The following is a 17,223-nucleotide window of genomic DNA, read 5'->3' as shown; positions in this document are numbered from 1 at the left end:
CCCTTGAAATCACCAGTTACTTATTCAAAATGCTGAAAATATATTAAGTTGGCAAGGTTGGCAGTAGAGATGAGCGAACTTACAGTAAATTCGATTCGTCACAAACTTCTCGGCTCGGCAGTTGATGACTTATCCTGCATATATTAGTTCAGCCTTCAGGTGCTCCGGTGGGCTGGAAAAGGTGGATACATTCCTAGGAAAGAGTCTCCTAGGACTGTATCCACCTTTTCCAGCCCACGGGAGCACCTGAAAGCTGAACTAATTTATGCAGGATAAGACATCAACTGCCAAGCCGAGAAGTTTGTGACGAATCGAATTTACTGTAAGTTCGCTCATCTCTAGTTGGCACCTGTTTTAATGCCAATCCACATTTTGGGCCAGGGTGGATGCAGTTGGGTTTTATGGAGGGGCCTCACTCTTTATTTTTCAACACTTAGGTCAGTGGCTCAACCACGTTTAACCCCTTAAATTCATCAGTTACTTATTCAAAAGCATATTTTTTCATCCTTTTTTTAATATAATTTTTTTTCAGGAAAAATACAATGTAGATTTTTTATTCTGAACCTGATTGTTCCCAAATAATATTCAACATTTATGTATAAAAAAACTGATTTACTGCAGAGAAATAAGAGGGGGAAAGGTTTATTTGTCATAGTCCTCTATAAGACAATGCTCGAATAAGAAACCAACTTCAGTGAATAAGAACCTGGACGAATAAGAAACCAAGTTCAGCCTCGTCTTCTGAGCAGTGCAGATAATTGAGGCGCGGCCTAGCCGTGTGATTGGTGTGGAGCGCGGGGCATTTCCTGTCATACTGCGCTGTGAGTCGTTAGCTTACATTACATTACACACAGTAGTCATGGCTTCAGTGGCCAGAAGTCGGTTCCGGGGCTCGCTGCTCGGTGCTCTGCTCGGGGACTGTCTGGGGGCCTTCTTCGAGGGACATTACAACGTCTCCCTTGAATTTGTGCTCACGTTCCTGCGCGGCCTGGAGACCAGGACGGACGGTAAGCGCTCACTGGAACTGGAACTGGCAACTGGAAAGGACGCTGCTTTTTTTTTTTTTTTTTTAAAGCTTTATTGATAACGAGAGCCCGCACAGTCTGTTCTGTTTACCGAGGTCGAGTTCGCTTTAGAAGAGCCGCTTCCGATACTGGCACTGCGTCTTGTGTACTGCGTTGTGTAGCGGTTCGCCGAGTGCGGTCCTGTACCGCAGCTCCCTCTGTGCCATGCTTTTGTCTCGTTTCCGGGGTGCCCTGCTGGGGGCTCTAGTCGGAGACTGCATAGGGGCCGTGTTTGAGACCAGGAAGTCGGTGGCTGTCCGGGCTGTGCTCGGTTTCCTGCGGGGCCTGGAGAGGAATAATATTCAGAAGAGTGAAGGTAGGAAGTAATTACTATGAGAAGGGCGGCCTGCCACTGACAGCTGTACTATGAGAAGGGCGGCCTGCCACTGACAGCTGTACTATTAGAAGGGAAGGCTGCCACTGACAGCTGTACTATGAGAAGGGAAGGCTGCCACTGACAGCTGTACTATGAGAAGGGCGGGCTGCCACTGACAGCTGTACTATGAGAAGGGCGGCCTGCCACTGACAGCTGTACTATGAGAAGGGCGGCCTGCCACTGACAGCTATACTATGAGAAGGGAAGGCTGCCACTGACAGCTGTACTATGAGAAGGGAAGGCTGCCACTGACAGCTGTACTATGAGAAGGGCGGCCTGCCACTGACAGCTGTACTATGAGAAGGGAAGGCTGCCACTGACAGCTGTACTATGAGAAGGGAAGGCTGCCACTGACAGCTGTACTATGAGAAGGGCGGCCTGCCACTGACAGCTGTACTATGAGAAGGGCGGCCTGCCACTGACAGCTGTACTATGAGAAGGGCGGCCTGCCACTGACAGCTGTACTATGAGAAGGGAAGGCTGCCACTGACAGCTGTACTATGGGAAGGCTGCCACTGACAGCTGTACTATGAGAAGGGAAGGCTGCCACTGACAGCTGTACTATGAGAAGGGCGGCCTGCCACTGACAGCTGTACTATGAGAAGGGCGGCCTGCCACTGACAGCTGTACTATGAGAAGGGCGGCCTGCCACTGACAGCTGTACTATGAGAAGGGCGGCCTGCCACTGACAGCTGTACTATGAGAAGGGAAGGCTGCCACTGACAGCTGTACTATGAGAAGGGAAGGCTGCCACTGACAGCTGTACTATGAGAAGGGAAGGCTGCCACTGACAGCTGTACTATGAGAAGGGCGGCCTGCCACTGACAGCTGTACTATGAGAAGGGCGGCCTGCCACTGACAGCTGTACTATGAGAAGGGCGGCCTGCCACTGACAGCTGTACTATGAGAAGGGAAGGCTGCCACTGACAGCTGTACTATGAGAAGGGAAGGCTGCCACTGACAGCTGTACTATGGGAAGGCTGCCACTGACAGCTGTACTATGAGAAGGGCGGGCTGCCACTGACAGCTGTACTATGAGAAGGGCGGGCTGCCACTGACAGCTGTACTATGAGGAGGGCGGGCTGCCACTGACAGCTGTACTATGAGAAGGGCGGCCTGCCACTGACAGCTGTACTATGAGAAGGACGGGCTGCCACTGACAGCTGTACTATGAGAAGGGCGGGCTGCCACTGACAGCTGTACTATGAGAAGGGAAGGCTGCCACTGACAGCTGTACTATGAGAAGGGCGGCCTGCCACTGACAGCTGTACTATTAGAAGGGAAGGCTGCCACTGACAGCTGTACTATGAGAAGGGCGGGCTGCCACTGACAGCTGTACTATGAGAAGGGAAGGCTGCCACTGACAGCTGTACTATGAGAAGGGAAGGCTGCCACTGACAGCTGTACTATTAGAAGGGAAGGCTGCCACTGACAGCTGTACTATGAGAAGGGCGGGCTGCCACTGACAGCTGTACTATGAGAAGGGAAGGCTGCCACTGACAGCTGTACTATGAGAAGGGAAGGCTGCCACTGACAGCTGTACTATGAGAAGGGAAGGCTGCCACTGACAGCTGTACTATGAGAAGGGAAGGCTGCCACTGACAGCTGTACTATGAGAAGGGAAGGCTGCCACTGACAGCTGTACTATGAGAAGGGCGGCCTGCCACTGACAGCTGTACTATGAGAAGGGCGGCCTGCCACTGACAGCTGTACTATGAGAAGGGCGGCCTGCCGCTGACAGCTGTACTATGAGAAGGGCGGCCTGCCGCTGACAGCTGTACTATGAGAAGGGCGGCCTGCCACTGACAGCTGTACTATGAGAAGGGCGGCCTGCCGCTGACAGCTGTACTATGAGAAGGGCGGCCTGCCGCTGACAGCTGTATTATGAGAAGGGCGGGCTGCCCCTGCCTGGGTACTATGAAGAGGATCCCCTGCCAGGTGTTCTAATGCTATGAGGAGGGCAGCCTGCCACTGACAGCTGTACTATAAGAAGGGCAGGCTGCCACTGACAGCTGTACTATAAGAAGGGCAGGCTGCCACTACCAGATGCACTATGAAGAGGAAGGCCTGCCCTTGCCAGGTGTTCTAATGCTTTGAGATTTCTGGGATGTCTGTCACACACTGCTCTTTTAAGGTCTATCCATAGATTTTCAATTATGTTGAGGTCAGGAGATTGTGAAGGCCATGGCAAAACCTTCAGTTTACGCCTCTTGATGTAATCCCCCTGTGGATTTCGAGGTGTGTTTAGGATCATTATCCATTTGTTAGAAGCCATCCTCTCTTTAACTTCAGCATTTTCACAGATGGCATCAAGTTAGCATCCAAAATTTGCTGAAATTTTATTGAATCCACAGAGCTTGTCTATATGTTCATTTGCAAAGTCCAAACGCTGATTTTTGTGATTAGGACGTAGAAGAGGTTTTCTTCTGATGACTCTTCCATGAAGACCATATTTGTACAAGTAGTTAACCTTTCTAACATACCTTTTTATAAGAAAATTATCTTTCCTTTTTATAGAAATCATGGCTAAGGATCCATTCACATTACAGACTTTTGCATGAAGACAACATTGGTGTGAATGGGTTTTTCCTTTGACCTGTTCACACTACTGAATTTCCGCCATGAAAATTCCTGATTCTAGCCGGACGGAGTCAGCTAGTGACTCTGGTGGGCTCATTTTTGAACTGCATCCGGTTTTGTTGCCGAACTAAAAACCGTGCTCTGCCCGGGTTAATAGTCTTCCATCAAAACTGATACCGTTTAACCCCTTAAGGACCAGGCCATTTTACACCTTAAGGACCAGAGCGTTTTTTGGAATTCTGACCACTGTCACTTTAAACATTAATAACTCTGGAATGCTTTTAGTTATCATTCTGATTCCGAGATTGTTTTTTCGTGAGATATTCTACTTTAACTTAGTGGTAAAATTTTATGGTAACTTGCATCCTTTCTTGGTGGAAAAATCCCCAAATTTGATGAAAAAAATGAAAATTTTGCATTTTTCTAACTTTGAAGCTCTCTGCTTGTAAGGAAAATGGATATTCAAAATAATTTTTTTTTTGATTCATATATACAATATGTCTACTTTATGTTTGCATCATAAAATTTATGAGTTTTTACTTTTGGAAGACACCAGAGGGCTTCAAAGTTCAGCAGCAATTTTGAAATTTTTCACAAAATTTTCAAACTCGCTATTTTTCATGGACCAGTTCAGGTTTGAAGTGGATTTGAAGGGCTTTCATATTAGAAATACCCCACAAATGACCCCATTATAAAAACTAAACCCCCCAAAGTATTCAAAATGACATTCAATAAGTGTATTAACCCTTTAGGTGTTTCACAGGAATAGCAGCAAAGTGAAGGAGAAAATTCACAATCTTCATTTTTTACACTCGCATGTTCTTGTAGACCCAATTTTTGAATTTTTGCAAGGGGTAAAAAGGAGAACATTTTTACTTGTATTTGAAACCCAATTTCTCTCGAGTAAGCACATACCTCATATGTCTATGTTAATTGTTCAGCGGGCGCAGTAGAGGGCTCAGAAGGGAAGGAGCGACAAATTATTTTTGGGGGGCATGTCACCTTTAGGAAGCCCCTATGGTGCCAGGACAGCAAAAAAAAAAACACATGGCATACCATTTTGGAAACTAGACCCCTCGGGGAACGTAACAAGGGGTAAAGTGAACCTTAATACCCCACAGGTAATTCACGACTTTTGCATATGTAAAAAAAAAATATATATATTTTTTTAACCTAAAATGCTTGGTTTCCCAAAAAATTTACATTTTTAAAAAGGGTAATAGCAGAAAATGCCCTCCAAAATTTGAAGCCCAATTTCTCCCGATTCAGAAAACACCCCATATGGGGGTGAAAAGTGCTCTGCTGGCGCACTACAGGTCTCAGAAGAGAAGGAGTCACATTTGGCTTTTTGAAAGCAAATTTTGCTCTGGGGGCATGCCGCATTTAGGAAGCCCCTATGGTGCCAGAACAGCAAAAAAAAAAAAAAAACACATGGCATACCATTTTGGAAACTAGACCCCTCGGGGAACGTAACAAGGGGTAATTTGAACCTTAATACCCCACAGGTGATTCACGACTTTTGCATATGTAAAAAAAAAAATAATTTTTACCTAAAATGCTTGGTTTCCCAAAAATTTTACATTTTTTAAAAAGGGTAATAGCAGAAAATACCCCCCAAAATTGTGACCCTAAACTGTTGCCTTGAAATATGACAGGGCTCCAAAGTGAGAGCGCCATGCGCATTTGAGGCCTAAATTAGGGACTTGCATAGGGGTGGACATAGGGGTATTCTACGCCAGTGATTCCCAAACAGCGTGCCTCCAGCTGTTGTAAAACTCCCAGCATGCCTGGACAGTCAACGGCTATCTGGCAATACTGGGAGTAGTTGTTTTGCAACAGCTGGAGGCTCCGTTTTGGAAACAGTGGCGTACCAGACGTTTTTCATTTTTATTGGGGAGGGGAGGGGGGCTGTGTAGGGGAATGTGTATATGTAGTGTTTTTTACTTTTTATTTTATTTTGTGGTAGTGTAGTGTTTTTAGGGTACAGTCGCACGCGCGGGGGGTTCACAGTAGTTTCTCGCTGGCAGTTTGAGCTGCGGCAGAAAATTTGCAGCAGCTCAAACTTGCAGCCGGATACTTACTGTAATCCTCCGCCCATGTGAGTGTACCCTGTACGTTCACATTGGGGGGGAGAAACATCCAGCTGTTGCAAAACTACAACTCCCAGCATGTACGGTCTATCAGTGCATGCTGGGAGTTGTAGTTTTGCAACAGCTGGAGGCACACTGGTTGTGAAACACTGAGTTTGGTAACAAACTCAGTGTTTTGCAACCAGTGTGCCTTCAGCTGTTGCAAAAGCTACAACCCGCAGCATGTACGGACAGCGGAAGGGCATGCTGGGTCTTGTAGTTATGCAACAGCTGGAGGCATACTACTTTGGCTGGGGATGCTGGGGATTGTAGTTATGCAACAGCTGGAGACACACTGGTTTGCTACTTAACTCAGTGTGCCTTCAGCTGTTGCAAAACTACAACTCTCAGCAGTTACCGACAGCCAACGGGCATGCTGGGAGTTGTAGTTATGCAACCACCAGATGCACCACTACAACTCCCAGCATGCACTTTAGCTGATTGTGCAAGCTGGGAGTTGTAGTTATACAACAGCTGAAGGTACACTTTTCCATAGAAAAAATGTGCCTCCAGCTGTTGCAAAACCATAAGTCCCAGCATGCCCATAAGGGAATGCTGGAAGTTGTGGTGGTCTGCCTCCTCCTGTTGCATAACTACAGCTCCCAGCATGCCCTTTTTGCACTCACCTCCTGCTGCTGCTGATCCATGCTGCGCAGGTCAGTCCCGCCACCGTCGCTCCTGGGGCCCCGATCCCAACATTAACGCCGGGGATCGGGGTCCCCAGCACCCGGGGTGCACGTCCCGCTCACGTCCTCCTGAAGAGGGGCGGAGCGGGTTGCGGGAATGACACCCGCAGCAGGCGCCCTGATTGGTCTGCCGGGAAACCGGCCGACGAATCAGGGCGATCGTGAGGTGGCACCAGTGCCACCTCACCCCTGCTGGCTGTGGCTCCCCTCAATGAGTGAATGGGGTCTGTCGGGCATACGGCAGCGGCCGGTTTTTAAATTCTCCCGCTGGATCTGGCTGTGGTACAGCCAAAGCGTGGTTTGAATGCCACCTTACAGGGGAAATCAAAAATAGTAAAACTCTGCCCCAGCCCCACCCTGCCCCTGCATACACCCCCATTATTGTAATTAATGTAAGGGAAAGTGGTGCAATTTTAAACATTTCTGCATCACTTTGTACTATTAACATCTTAAAGGGGTACTCCACTTGAAAACATTATTTTTTAAAGGGGGTACTCCACGCCCCCTCCCATAGACTTGCATTGGGGGGATGGGGCGTGACGTTACACGGGGGGCCGATTCGTGATGTCACGGACTTCCGTTCCGGTGGTCGGGACCCAGACCCTCCAGCGCTTCCGTAGCAGAAACAGGTGGGTGCCGCATGCTATATTGCGGGGGTCCCCAGTAGGGATCGTTCGATTATCAGGTTGGCCGATACTATCGTCCGATACTCCCCATTATGGACATTATCGGTATTGGCAATTACCTTGCCAGTAATGCCCCGCCCCCGGCCAGAGACGACCGTCGCCGCCGCTGCTCCATTGCCTCCCCATCCTCTGGCCACATACCGCCCACGCCCCAGTTCATTGATTTAATTTGCCCGCTTTAAATCATTGATCTGCAATGGCTTCTGCCCCACCGGGGGGTATTTGAAATAGCCAATAACTTATACCGGAATATCGGTATAAGTTATCGGCTATTGGCCTGAAAGTTGACAGATTATCGGTACTGGCCCTAAAAAATCGATATCGGTCGATCCCTAGTCCCCAGCGGCGGGACCCCCGCAATCCGACATCTTATCCTCTATCCTTTGGATAGGGGATAAGATGTCTAGGGGTGGAGTACCCCTTTAAATCAACTGGTGACAGAAAGTTAAACAGATTTGTAAATTACTTCTATTGATAAATTTTGCCTGGTAAAACTCTGTGTTACTGCAGGCTGTGTTCCAGCCATCTCATGTCCATGACCCTTGGGCATACTCATGCTGCTGTGGGACTCATCAGTGTCCAAGAGGTATGGGGACCCCTAGTGGTGGGATTTTCAAAAGCAGTTTTCTTTAATGAAATGTCATTTTTTTTTAAGTATATTAGAAAAACTATTGTTTAGCCAAGATGTACAACATATACAATGTTTTTATATCTGACATTTAAGGGGTTAAGAAAAATAAAATAAAAGCAGACCCTTATTTCCATTTTAAAACTAAATCAATAAAATAGAACCTCATGTATCGCCAAAACAATTATTTCATGTGCTGAACCAGGAGACTCTTACAACTTTCAAATCTGCATGTTCAAAAAAATCTGAAAGTGCTTTAAAAGAACCTGTGTTCCCTCTGAACTGAATAAAATGAGTTGCAGTAATCAGTAGATTTTGTAGTCCCTTATGACTTATTCAGTGAAATCATCAGGTGGGCAGGACAATTATTTTTATATGGGCTGCGGTCGGTTGAGCTTGTATGGTGACTGTACGGGTTGTGCATATTCAATGATCTCCTTGAGTTCAGGAGGATAATGCTGTCTTTGTGAGCCCACGCCCCTCCATTAAATATGCACGCCCTTGTATGGAACTCAGATTCTGTAAACAGGTATGTGAATGGCTCTCTAAGCTATCTACAGGTTACTTCAACTCCTATAATGACCACAGGTCCTCTTTAAGAATCATCCTGTCAATGATTCTCATGAAATCAGTAACTACCTAAGCATGATAAGGAGGGTGAGCCATAATCTGACTTCATTGTCTCTTTTATTTCTTGAAAGTGCTGATGTACACAGATGACACCGCCATGGCCAGATCAGTGGTGCGGTCTTTGCTGGAGAAGCCTCCATTTGATGAAAAGGATCTTGCTCACAGGTGCATCAGCTTTTTTCTTTAAAATTGTACCAACTGTCTAAAGGGAATGTGTCATCAGAAAATGACCAGTAGGGCCTATGACATGAGCTCAGGAGCTATCCTCCTTGTCAGTGATCTTGCTAATTTCGGTCATTTAACCCTTTAACTGAACAAATGACAGGTACCCACAACATGATCGCTGGAGGGAACAGGGTGGGGGAGGAAGCTGACGAATTGATCCTTTTGTCCTCCCTAAAATGCTTTTTAACTTTTTTTTTTTTTTTTTTTTCAGATTCACCACAGAGTACTTCAATGATCCAGACCGTGGTTATGGCATGGGAGTAGTACATGTGTTTGAAAAACTTCAGAGTGGAGAGTACCACAGTGTGTTTACTCCAGCTAAGGAGCAGTTCAATGGAAAAGGCTCTTACGGAAATGGGGCAGCCATGAGAGTAGTCGGCATTCCACTGGCATTTCCTAATGTCCAGGATATTATAAAGGTTACTACTGTTTTTTTTTTTTTTTAAACAGGTTAAGATTTTGTATAATTATCATTATTTTGTTACTTTTAGACTCTAAGAACTTTAACCTCTTCAGGACGTAGGGCGTATGGATAGGCCGTGGGAATTCCGGTCCCCACTGCTAGCCGGTCGGGGACCGGACCGGGATGACTGCTGATATGTTGGCGATCGCAGGAAATCGCCGGTCAATTCAATTCATTTTTTACGCTAACATGCTGGTGTTGCCCCATACTTTTTATTTTCACAAGAGGTCAAAGGAAAAAAAGACCCCCAAAATTTGTAAAGTACGGAAATACCCCATATATGGACGTAAAATGCTCTGCGGACGCACAACAAGGCTAAGGAGTGAGAGTGCACTATGTACTTTGAGGCCTAAATTGGTGATTTGCTGATCAGGGGTGGCTGATATTACAGCGGTTCTGACATAAATGCAAAAAAATAAATACCTACATGTGACCCTATTTTGGAAACTACACCTCTCACAGAATGTAACAAGGGGTATATTTAGACTTAACACCCCACAGGTGTTTGACGAATTTTCGTTAAAGTTGGATGGGAAAATAAAAAAAATGCTGGTGTTACCCTAAATTTTACATTTTTACAAGGGAAAATAGGAAAAAAGCCCCCCAAAATTTGTAACCCCATTTCTTCTGAGTAAGAAAATTCCCCCGTAAGTGGATGTAAAGTGCTATACTGGCGAACTTCAATGCTCAGAAGAGAAGGAGCGCCATTGGCATTTTGAAGACAAAATTTGTCTGGAATTGAAGGCCATGTGTGTTTACAAAGCCCCCATAGTGCCAGAACAATGGACCCCACCTCCACGTGACCCCATTTTGGAAACTACACCCTCACGGAATGTAATAAGGAGTGCAGTGAGCATTTACGCCCCACAGGTGTCTGACAGATCTTTGGAACAGTGGTCTGTGAAAATGAAAAATTTAATTTTTCATTTGCACAGCCACACCAGTGGGGGGTGTAGTTTCCAAAATGGGGTCACTTGTGGGGGGATCCACTGTTCTGGCACCACAGGGGGCTTTGTAAATGCACAAGGCCCCCAACTTCTATTCCAACCAAATTCTCTCTCCATAAGCTCAATGGGGTTCCTTCTCTTCTGTGCATTGTATTGCGCCAGCAGAGCACTTGACGTCCACACATGGGGTATTTCCATGGGGTTACAAATTTTGGGGGGCATTTTCTCCTATTACCCCTTGTAGAAATGTAAAATTTTGGGAAAAAACAGCATTTTAGTGAAGAAACAAAAAAAAATTTAATTTACACATCCAACTTTAACGAAAAGTCGTCAAACACCTGTGGGGTGTGAAGGCTCACTGGACCCCTTGTTACGTGCCTTGAGGGGTGTAGTTTCCATAATAGTATGCCATGTGTTTTTTTTTTTCTTGCTGTTCTGGCACCATAGGGGCTTCCTAAATGTGACATGCCCCCCAAAAACATTTCTGAAAAACTCACTCTTCAAAATCCCACTGTCGCTCCTTCCCTTCTGAGCCCTCTACTGCGCCCGCCGAACACTTACTCGAGAGAAATTGGGTTACAAATTTTAGGAAGATTTTTCTCCTTTTACCCCTTGTAAAAATGAAGGCCCTTCAAATCCACTTAAAACTTGACTGGTCCCTGAAAATTTCAGATTTTGAAATTTTTTTTTAAAATTGGAAAATTGCTGCTATACTTTGAAGCCCTCTGATGTCTTCCAAAAGTAAAAACATGCCAACTTTATGATGCAGTTATAAAGTAGACACATTGTTTATGTGAATCAATATATAATTTATTTGGAATATCCATTTCCCTTATAAGCAGAGAGTTTCAAAGTAAAAAAAAAATGCTAAATTTACAATTTTTTTCATTAAATTTTTGCATTTTTCACCAAGAAAGGATGCAAGTATCGACGTAATTTTACCACTAACATAAAGTACAAAATGTCACGAAAAAACAGTCTCGGAATCGGAATGAAAAGTAAAAGCATCCTAGAGTTATTAATGCTTAAAGTGACAGTGGTCAGATTTGCAAAAAAGGCCTGCGTCCTTAAGGTGAAAATGGGCTGAGTCTTTAAGGGGTTAAGAACTGTAGGCTAATGCAGGAGATACTGATTACAAGGTCCTTTTTGGTGTCTCTGTACTTGACTGAGGTATAGATAAAAATAAATGGATAAAGAGAGGGTGTAGCTCACTAAAGCATAAGAATGTTCCCAAGATTAACTGGTATAATCTAAACCCTAAATAGACCTACAATTGAATAATAAATAGTAAACCAGTCCTCAAAAGGTTCGTGAAGAGTGAAAAATGGATAGATATAGAGAAAAAAGGATGATATCCAGTGTGAATCACAGTAAAACGTTGTAAATCAGTATTCTGGACCTGAGATATGGCTGATTAAGAGACTTGTTCCACACTTATCTTGAGTAAATTTCATAAGAGACTGAGGCATTTGATTATGGACATCTGATTCCTTATAGGTGGTTTTATTATATTCCATTTGTGTTTTATTCCATTTAACACCTGTCGTCATATCTATTTGTAAATTTTATTATCTTACTACTTCCATAGCAAGGGTCCTGCTTGGATAGTAGCGGATTGCCATTTTATTTTATGTATAATAAATATTGTACACTTAATTAGCCATATCTCAGGTCCAGAATACTGATTTTACAACGTTTTACTGTGACATTCACACTGGATATCATCCTTTTCTCTCTATGTATCTATCTATCTATCCATCCATTTTTCACTCTTTACGATCCTTTGAGGACTGGTTTACTATTTATTATAGATAAAAATAGTCATATGATGATGCTTTCCTTTGTGCACTTGTACTTCTACACAACCTCCCCTTCATAAAAATGTATAACTCCCCCCCCCCCCCCCCCCCCTCCTTGTGCATGTACTACTTCCACACTACACCCGGAAGCAGCGAGCACATTTACTTCAGAAAAGCAACCATTATTCATGCACCATCAGCAGCCATCTGCACACAGGTGTAAGTTTTAGGGTAGGGTCCCATACCGCACATCCACAACACATTTCATGTTGCGGATGCAGCAGTCACAGCGACGGCAGACCGAGCTCCCTACTGTCGCTGGGTAGCTCTGTGTGTCTGCTCGTAGTGGTGACTTTACCACCGGCAGTCACTAGCAGACACACAGAACTACCCAGCTGCATCAGTGAGTTTGCTCTGTGACTGCCATCTGCACATACGCAGCGTGAATTAATGCTGTGGATGCGCTGTGTGTGACTCTACCCTTAGCTGAAATCTGCGTAAGTTCTGAGCTGGTGTAGATTTCAATGACAGGTCAAATGGGTATCAGAGTTGGGAATAATTTAGAGAGAACTCTAGTCTAACATTAATCAGCCTAACCTGGCAGTCTTAAGCTGGCCAGTGATGCAATGTCATCTATCGCCATCATATTATAGGGCAGAAAGAGCTGAGTAGATTGATATACATTGCCTCATCTTTTCTCATAAATATACAGCATCTATAGTACACCCTTTACAGTTTTGTAATCTGAAAAAAGAATTGTTGCTTTACATAAAGATGGCCTAGGCTATAAGAAGATTGCCATAAAGCTGAGCTGCAGCACGGGAAAATACCACATAGAGGTTTCACAGGACAGGTTCTACTCAGAACAGACCTCGCCATGGTCGACCAAAAAAGGTTGTGTACACATGCTCAGCGTCATATCCAGAGGTTGTCTTTTGGGAATAGACATATGAGTGCTGTCAACATTGCTGCAGAAGTTGAAGGGTGGGGGTTTAGCTTCAGACCATACGCCACACACTGCATCAAATTGGTCTGCATGACTGTCATCCCAGAAGGAAGCTTCTTATAAAGATTAAGCACAAGAAAGAAAGCCAGCAAACAGTTTGCTGAAGACAAGCAGACTTAAGGACACTGATTACTAGTACCAAGTCCTGTGGTATGATTAAAATAAGATAAACTTATTTGGTTCAGCTGGTGTCAAGCATGTGTGACTGCAAGGAGTACAAAGGCAAGTGTGTCTAGCCGGCAGTCAAGCATGGTGGTGGGAGTGTCATTGTCTGGGGGTTGCATGAGAGCTGCTGGCACTAGGGAGCTACAGTTCATTGAGGAAACCATAAATGCCAACATGTACTGACACATACTGGAGTAAAGCATGATCCTCCTTCCTGGGGCCGCAGGGCAGTATTCCAACAAAATAATGACCCCAAACACTCCTCCAAGACGACTACTGCTTTGCTAAAAAAAAAAAAAAGCTGAGGGTAAATGTGACTGACCAAGCATGCCTCCTGACCTATACCCTATTAAGCATCTGTGTGGCCTCCTCAATCCAATGGTGGAGGGGCGAAATACAAGCTCCGTGATGTCATCATGGAGGAGTGGAAGAGAAGTAGCAACCTGTGAAGCTCTGGTAAACTAGGCAGTGCTGGGAAATAATGGTGGCCACACAAAATATGGACATTTTGGGACCAATTTTAACCCACTTAGGGGTGTACTCACTTTTGTTGCCATGGTTTAGACATTAATGGCTGTGTCTTGAGTTATTTTAAAGGGGTACTGCGGTGGAAAACATTATTTTTTTATATCAACTGGCAGCAGACATTTAAACTTATTTGTACGTTGCTTCTATTAAAAAATCGTAATCCTTCCAGTACTTATCAGCTGCTGTATACTACAGAGGAAGTTCTTTTCTTTTTGAATTTCTTTTCTGTCTCACCACATTGATATCTGCTGACACCTCTGTCCATGTCAGGAGCTGTCCAGGGCAGGAGCAAATCCCTATAGCAAACCTCTCCTGCTCTGGACAATTCCTGACACGGACAGAGGTGTCAGCAGAGAGCACTGTGATCAGAAAGAAAAGAAATTCAAAAAGAAATGAACTTCCTATGGAGTATACAGCAGCTGATAAGTACTGGAAGGATTAAGATTTTTGTATAGAAGTAATTTACTAATCTGTTTAACTTTCAGGCACCAGTTGATTTAAAAAAAAAAAATCGTTTTCCACCGGAGTACCCCTTTAAGGGGACACAACATTAAAGAGGCACTGTCATTGTTGAAAACTTTTTATATATTATATAACTAATCATATGATTGCTTTTTGTAATATAAATTTATTTAAAAAAAAATTCAATTTTCCACAGAAGTTAAATCTAAAAATAGCCACCACTAGGGGTCTTCTGTCTTTAGCCAGACAAACTAGTCTTCATTTTGCAGCATACCAGATACCAGCCATAAAGCATGCTGGTATCCAGTATAGCTGATTTCTGCTTTATGACATACAGCTTATGCATGGGCGTGCACTGCCTGTGAACAAGTGCAAGGAGCGTGCACACAGGCAGTGCAGAGTAAGGCTGCATTCACACCACGTTTTTTACATATGGCTGCCGGATCCGGAGGGGCAAACCGGATGCTCCCGTACCCCAGCTGGATCAGCCCGTGACTCCATTTACTTTAATGATCCGACCGGAGTCAAACGATTACTCCGGTTGGCTCAGTTTTGACCCGTATGCGGTTTTGGACCGGACCTAAAACCGTAGTATACTACGGTTTTAGGTCCGGTCAGGAAACCGCGTTTGCCCCTCCCCCTGCCGGCACCCGTATGTAAAAACACGTGGTGTGAATGCAGCCTAACCCCGCAGTGTAAACAAAGAAGGGAAGCCGGAAAACAACTTACAGGGTGGCATGGGTCCACAACCCTTCGATGTATCGTGTATTTTGACTTTCACATGCAGGGTTTTTAAAATGAACATTGTTGAGTGGCAGCGGAAGCCATATGTATATTAAAAGCGCTGTGGGGGGCAAGATATATAGCGCTGCGGGGGGGGGGCAGACATGTTGTAAATATATCCAGCCCCCCAGCGCATTTATAATATGCCCCCAGCAGCGCATTAATAAAGATATGACCCCCTGCCTGCGTATTATATTTTATATATATATATATATATATATATATATATATATATATATATATATATATATATATAATATATATACACACACAGTGTGAAGGTAGAAGCGGCACTCCAATATTGATAGAATCAAAGTTGTGGTTTATTCACACCACAGATGTGTCAATAAACCACCCCCTGCAGCGCATTAATAAACATATGACCCCCAGCGCATATATAAATACCCCCCGCCAGCGCATTAATAAACATGACCCCCGCCAGCACATTTTTATATATATAGACAGTCCAAAATCACAGCACCAGACAGGTCAAGGATCTTTAAAGAAACTGGGTAGGGCTGTCTTACTCTTTCCGCATATATAATATACAGTGGTCCCTCAACATACGATGGTAATATCAACATACCATGAAACCATCGTATGTTGAGGGATCCGTGCAATGTAAAGTATAGGACAGTGGTCTACAACCGACAGACCTCCAGATGTTGCAAAACTACAACACCCATCATGCTGGGAGTTGTAGTTTAGCAACATCTGGAGGTCTGCAGATTTAAGACCACTGGTATTAAAGGTTGTACTCGCGTGTCCCTGCCGCTCCGGACCATCACCGCTGCCCTGAATATCGCCGTCCATCGTATGTTGATGCTGCCTTCAACATGCGATGGCCTCTGAGAGGCCATAGTATCTTGAAATGATCGTATGTCGGGGCCATCGTAGGTCGGGGGGGGGGGGGTCACTCTGTGTGTATGTATGTATGTATGTATGTATGTATGTATATAATATATATATTATATAATGTGTGTGTATTTGTAGAGAAATTGGAGGGCACTGCTTTAATGTCCCATTGTGTAATGTATTGCTGAACTTAGGAGAGTGATTGCGGTGTCAGTGGCCGTAATTGCAAATATTTCCTTTACCTGCCGGGGTGCTAAGTGATCAAAGGTAGTAGACAATAGTATGCTAGCAAACAAGGAAATTCACTTGCACTCTCCGGTCTAGTGGAGGTCTGTTTTCCGGATGATCCGTGGAGCTGGGAGATCTGTGGATGAGGGTGCTCCAGAGGCTAACAGCCGTTTTCGCACACAGCTGGAAGAAGCGCATATACATAAAATGCCACTGCAGTGATATGAATGAAAAGTATTTCTATCAGCAGCGCATAATGCCAGCAGCCGGCCGGCCGATAATGCTTATAGAAATACTTTTGATACATATCGCTGCGGCGGCATATGTATATAGAAGCGCTGTGGGGGGCAGATAGCGCTATGTGTCTCCCCCCCCAGCACATCTGTATACATATACCCCTGCGGCGCTATGAATGAAAAGTATGCGCTGCTGATAGATATACTTTTTCATTCATAGCGCTGTGGTGGCATATTATGACAAATGTGCTGTGGGGGAGACAGAGATAGATATATCTATCTATCTATCTATGAGCTGGCAGGGGTCATGTTTATTAATGCACTGTGGGGGGTATATATAAATGCGCTGGCAGGGGATATATATATATATATATATATATATATATATATAATATAAAAAACTGGCAGGGGCCATATGTTTGTTAATGCGCTCCAGGGGGGTGGGGTATATATATAATGTGCTGGCGGGGGTCATATCTTTATTAATGTGCTGGCGGAGGGTGTGTGTGTATATATATATATATATATATATACGCGCTGGGGGGGCTCATATCTTTATTAACCCCTTGCCGCAGAAAGCCGGGTTTATACGGTGCTGCGGCACGGGAAGGTTATGAAAGCAAGCTCAGGAGCTGAGCTCGCATCATACCCGCATGGTCCCTGCTGCTATCCACAGTCAGGACCCGTGGCTAATGCCGGACATTGCCGTTCCGGCAGATGTCCAGCATTAACTCTTTAGACACGGCA

General features: G+C 44.7%; 1 protein-coding gene across 4 annotated transcripts in view; it reads left to right on the top strand.

Moving 5' to 3' along the window:
* The first annotated feature begins 631 nt into the window (after positions 1–631).
* The window catches only part of ADPRS (ADP-ribosylserine hydrolase), a 41,602-nt gene continuing 25,010 nt past the window's right edge, over positions 632–17,223 (top strand). The window contains exons 1-3 of one of the 4 annotated variants that reach the window (XM_056557182.1): positions 632–821; positions 8,851–8,944; positions 9,216–9,423. In XM_056557182.1, coding sequence (XP_056413157.1) covers positions 8,856–8,944; positions 9,216–9,423 — 297 coding nt within the window. In that variant the 5' untranslated portion in view covers positions 632–821; positions 8,851–8,855. Of the gene's footprint in view, positions 1,008–1,060; positions 1,381–3,471; positions 3,521–8,850; positions 8,945–9,215; positions 9,424–17,223 lie in introns of those variants that run through there. The other 3 variants (XM_056557180.1, XM_056557179.1, XM_056557181.1) reach the window with 3 other exon arrangements.

The sequence above is a fragment of the Hyla sarda genome, chromosome 2 (assembly GCF_029499605.1).
Source record: "Hyla sarda isolate aHylSar1 chromosome 2, aHylSar1.hap1, whole genome shotgun sequence".
NCBI classification, from domain to species: domain Eukaryota; kingdom Metazoa; phylum Chordata; class Amphibia; order Anura; family Hylidae; genus Hyla; species Hyla sarda.
Note: the sequence above shows the minus strand (reverse complement) of the source record. Positions and strands in the feature narration are given on the sequence as shown.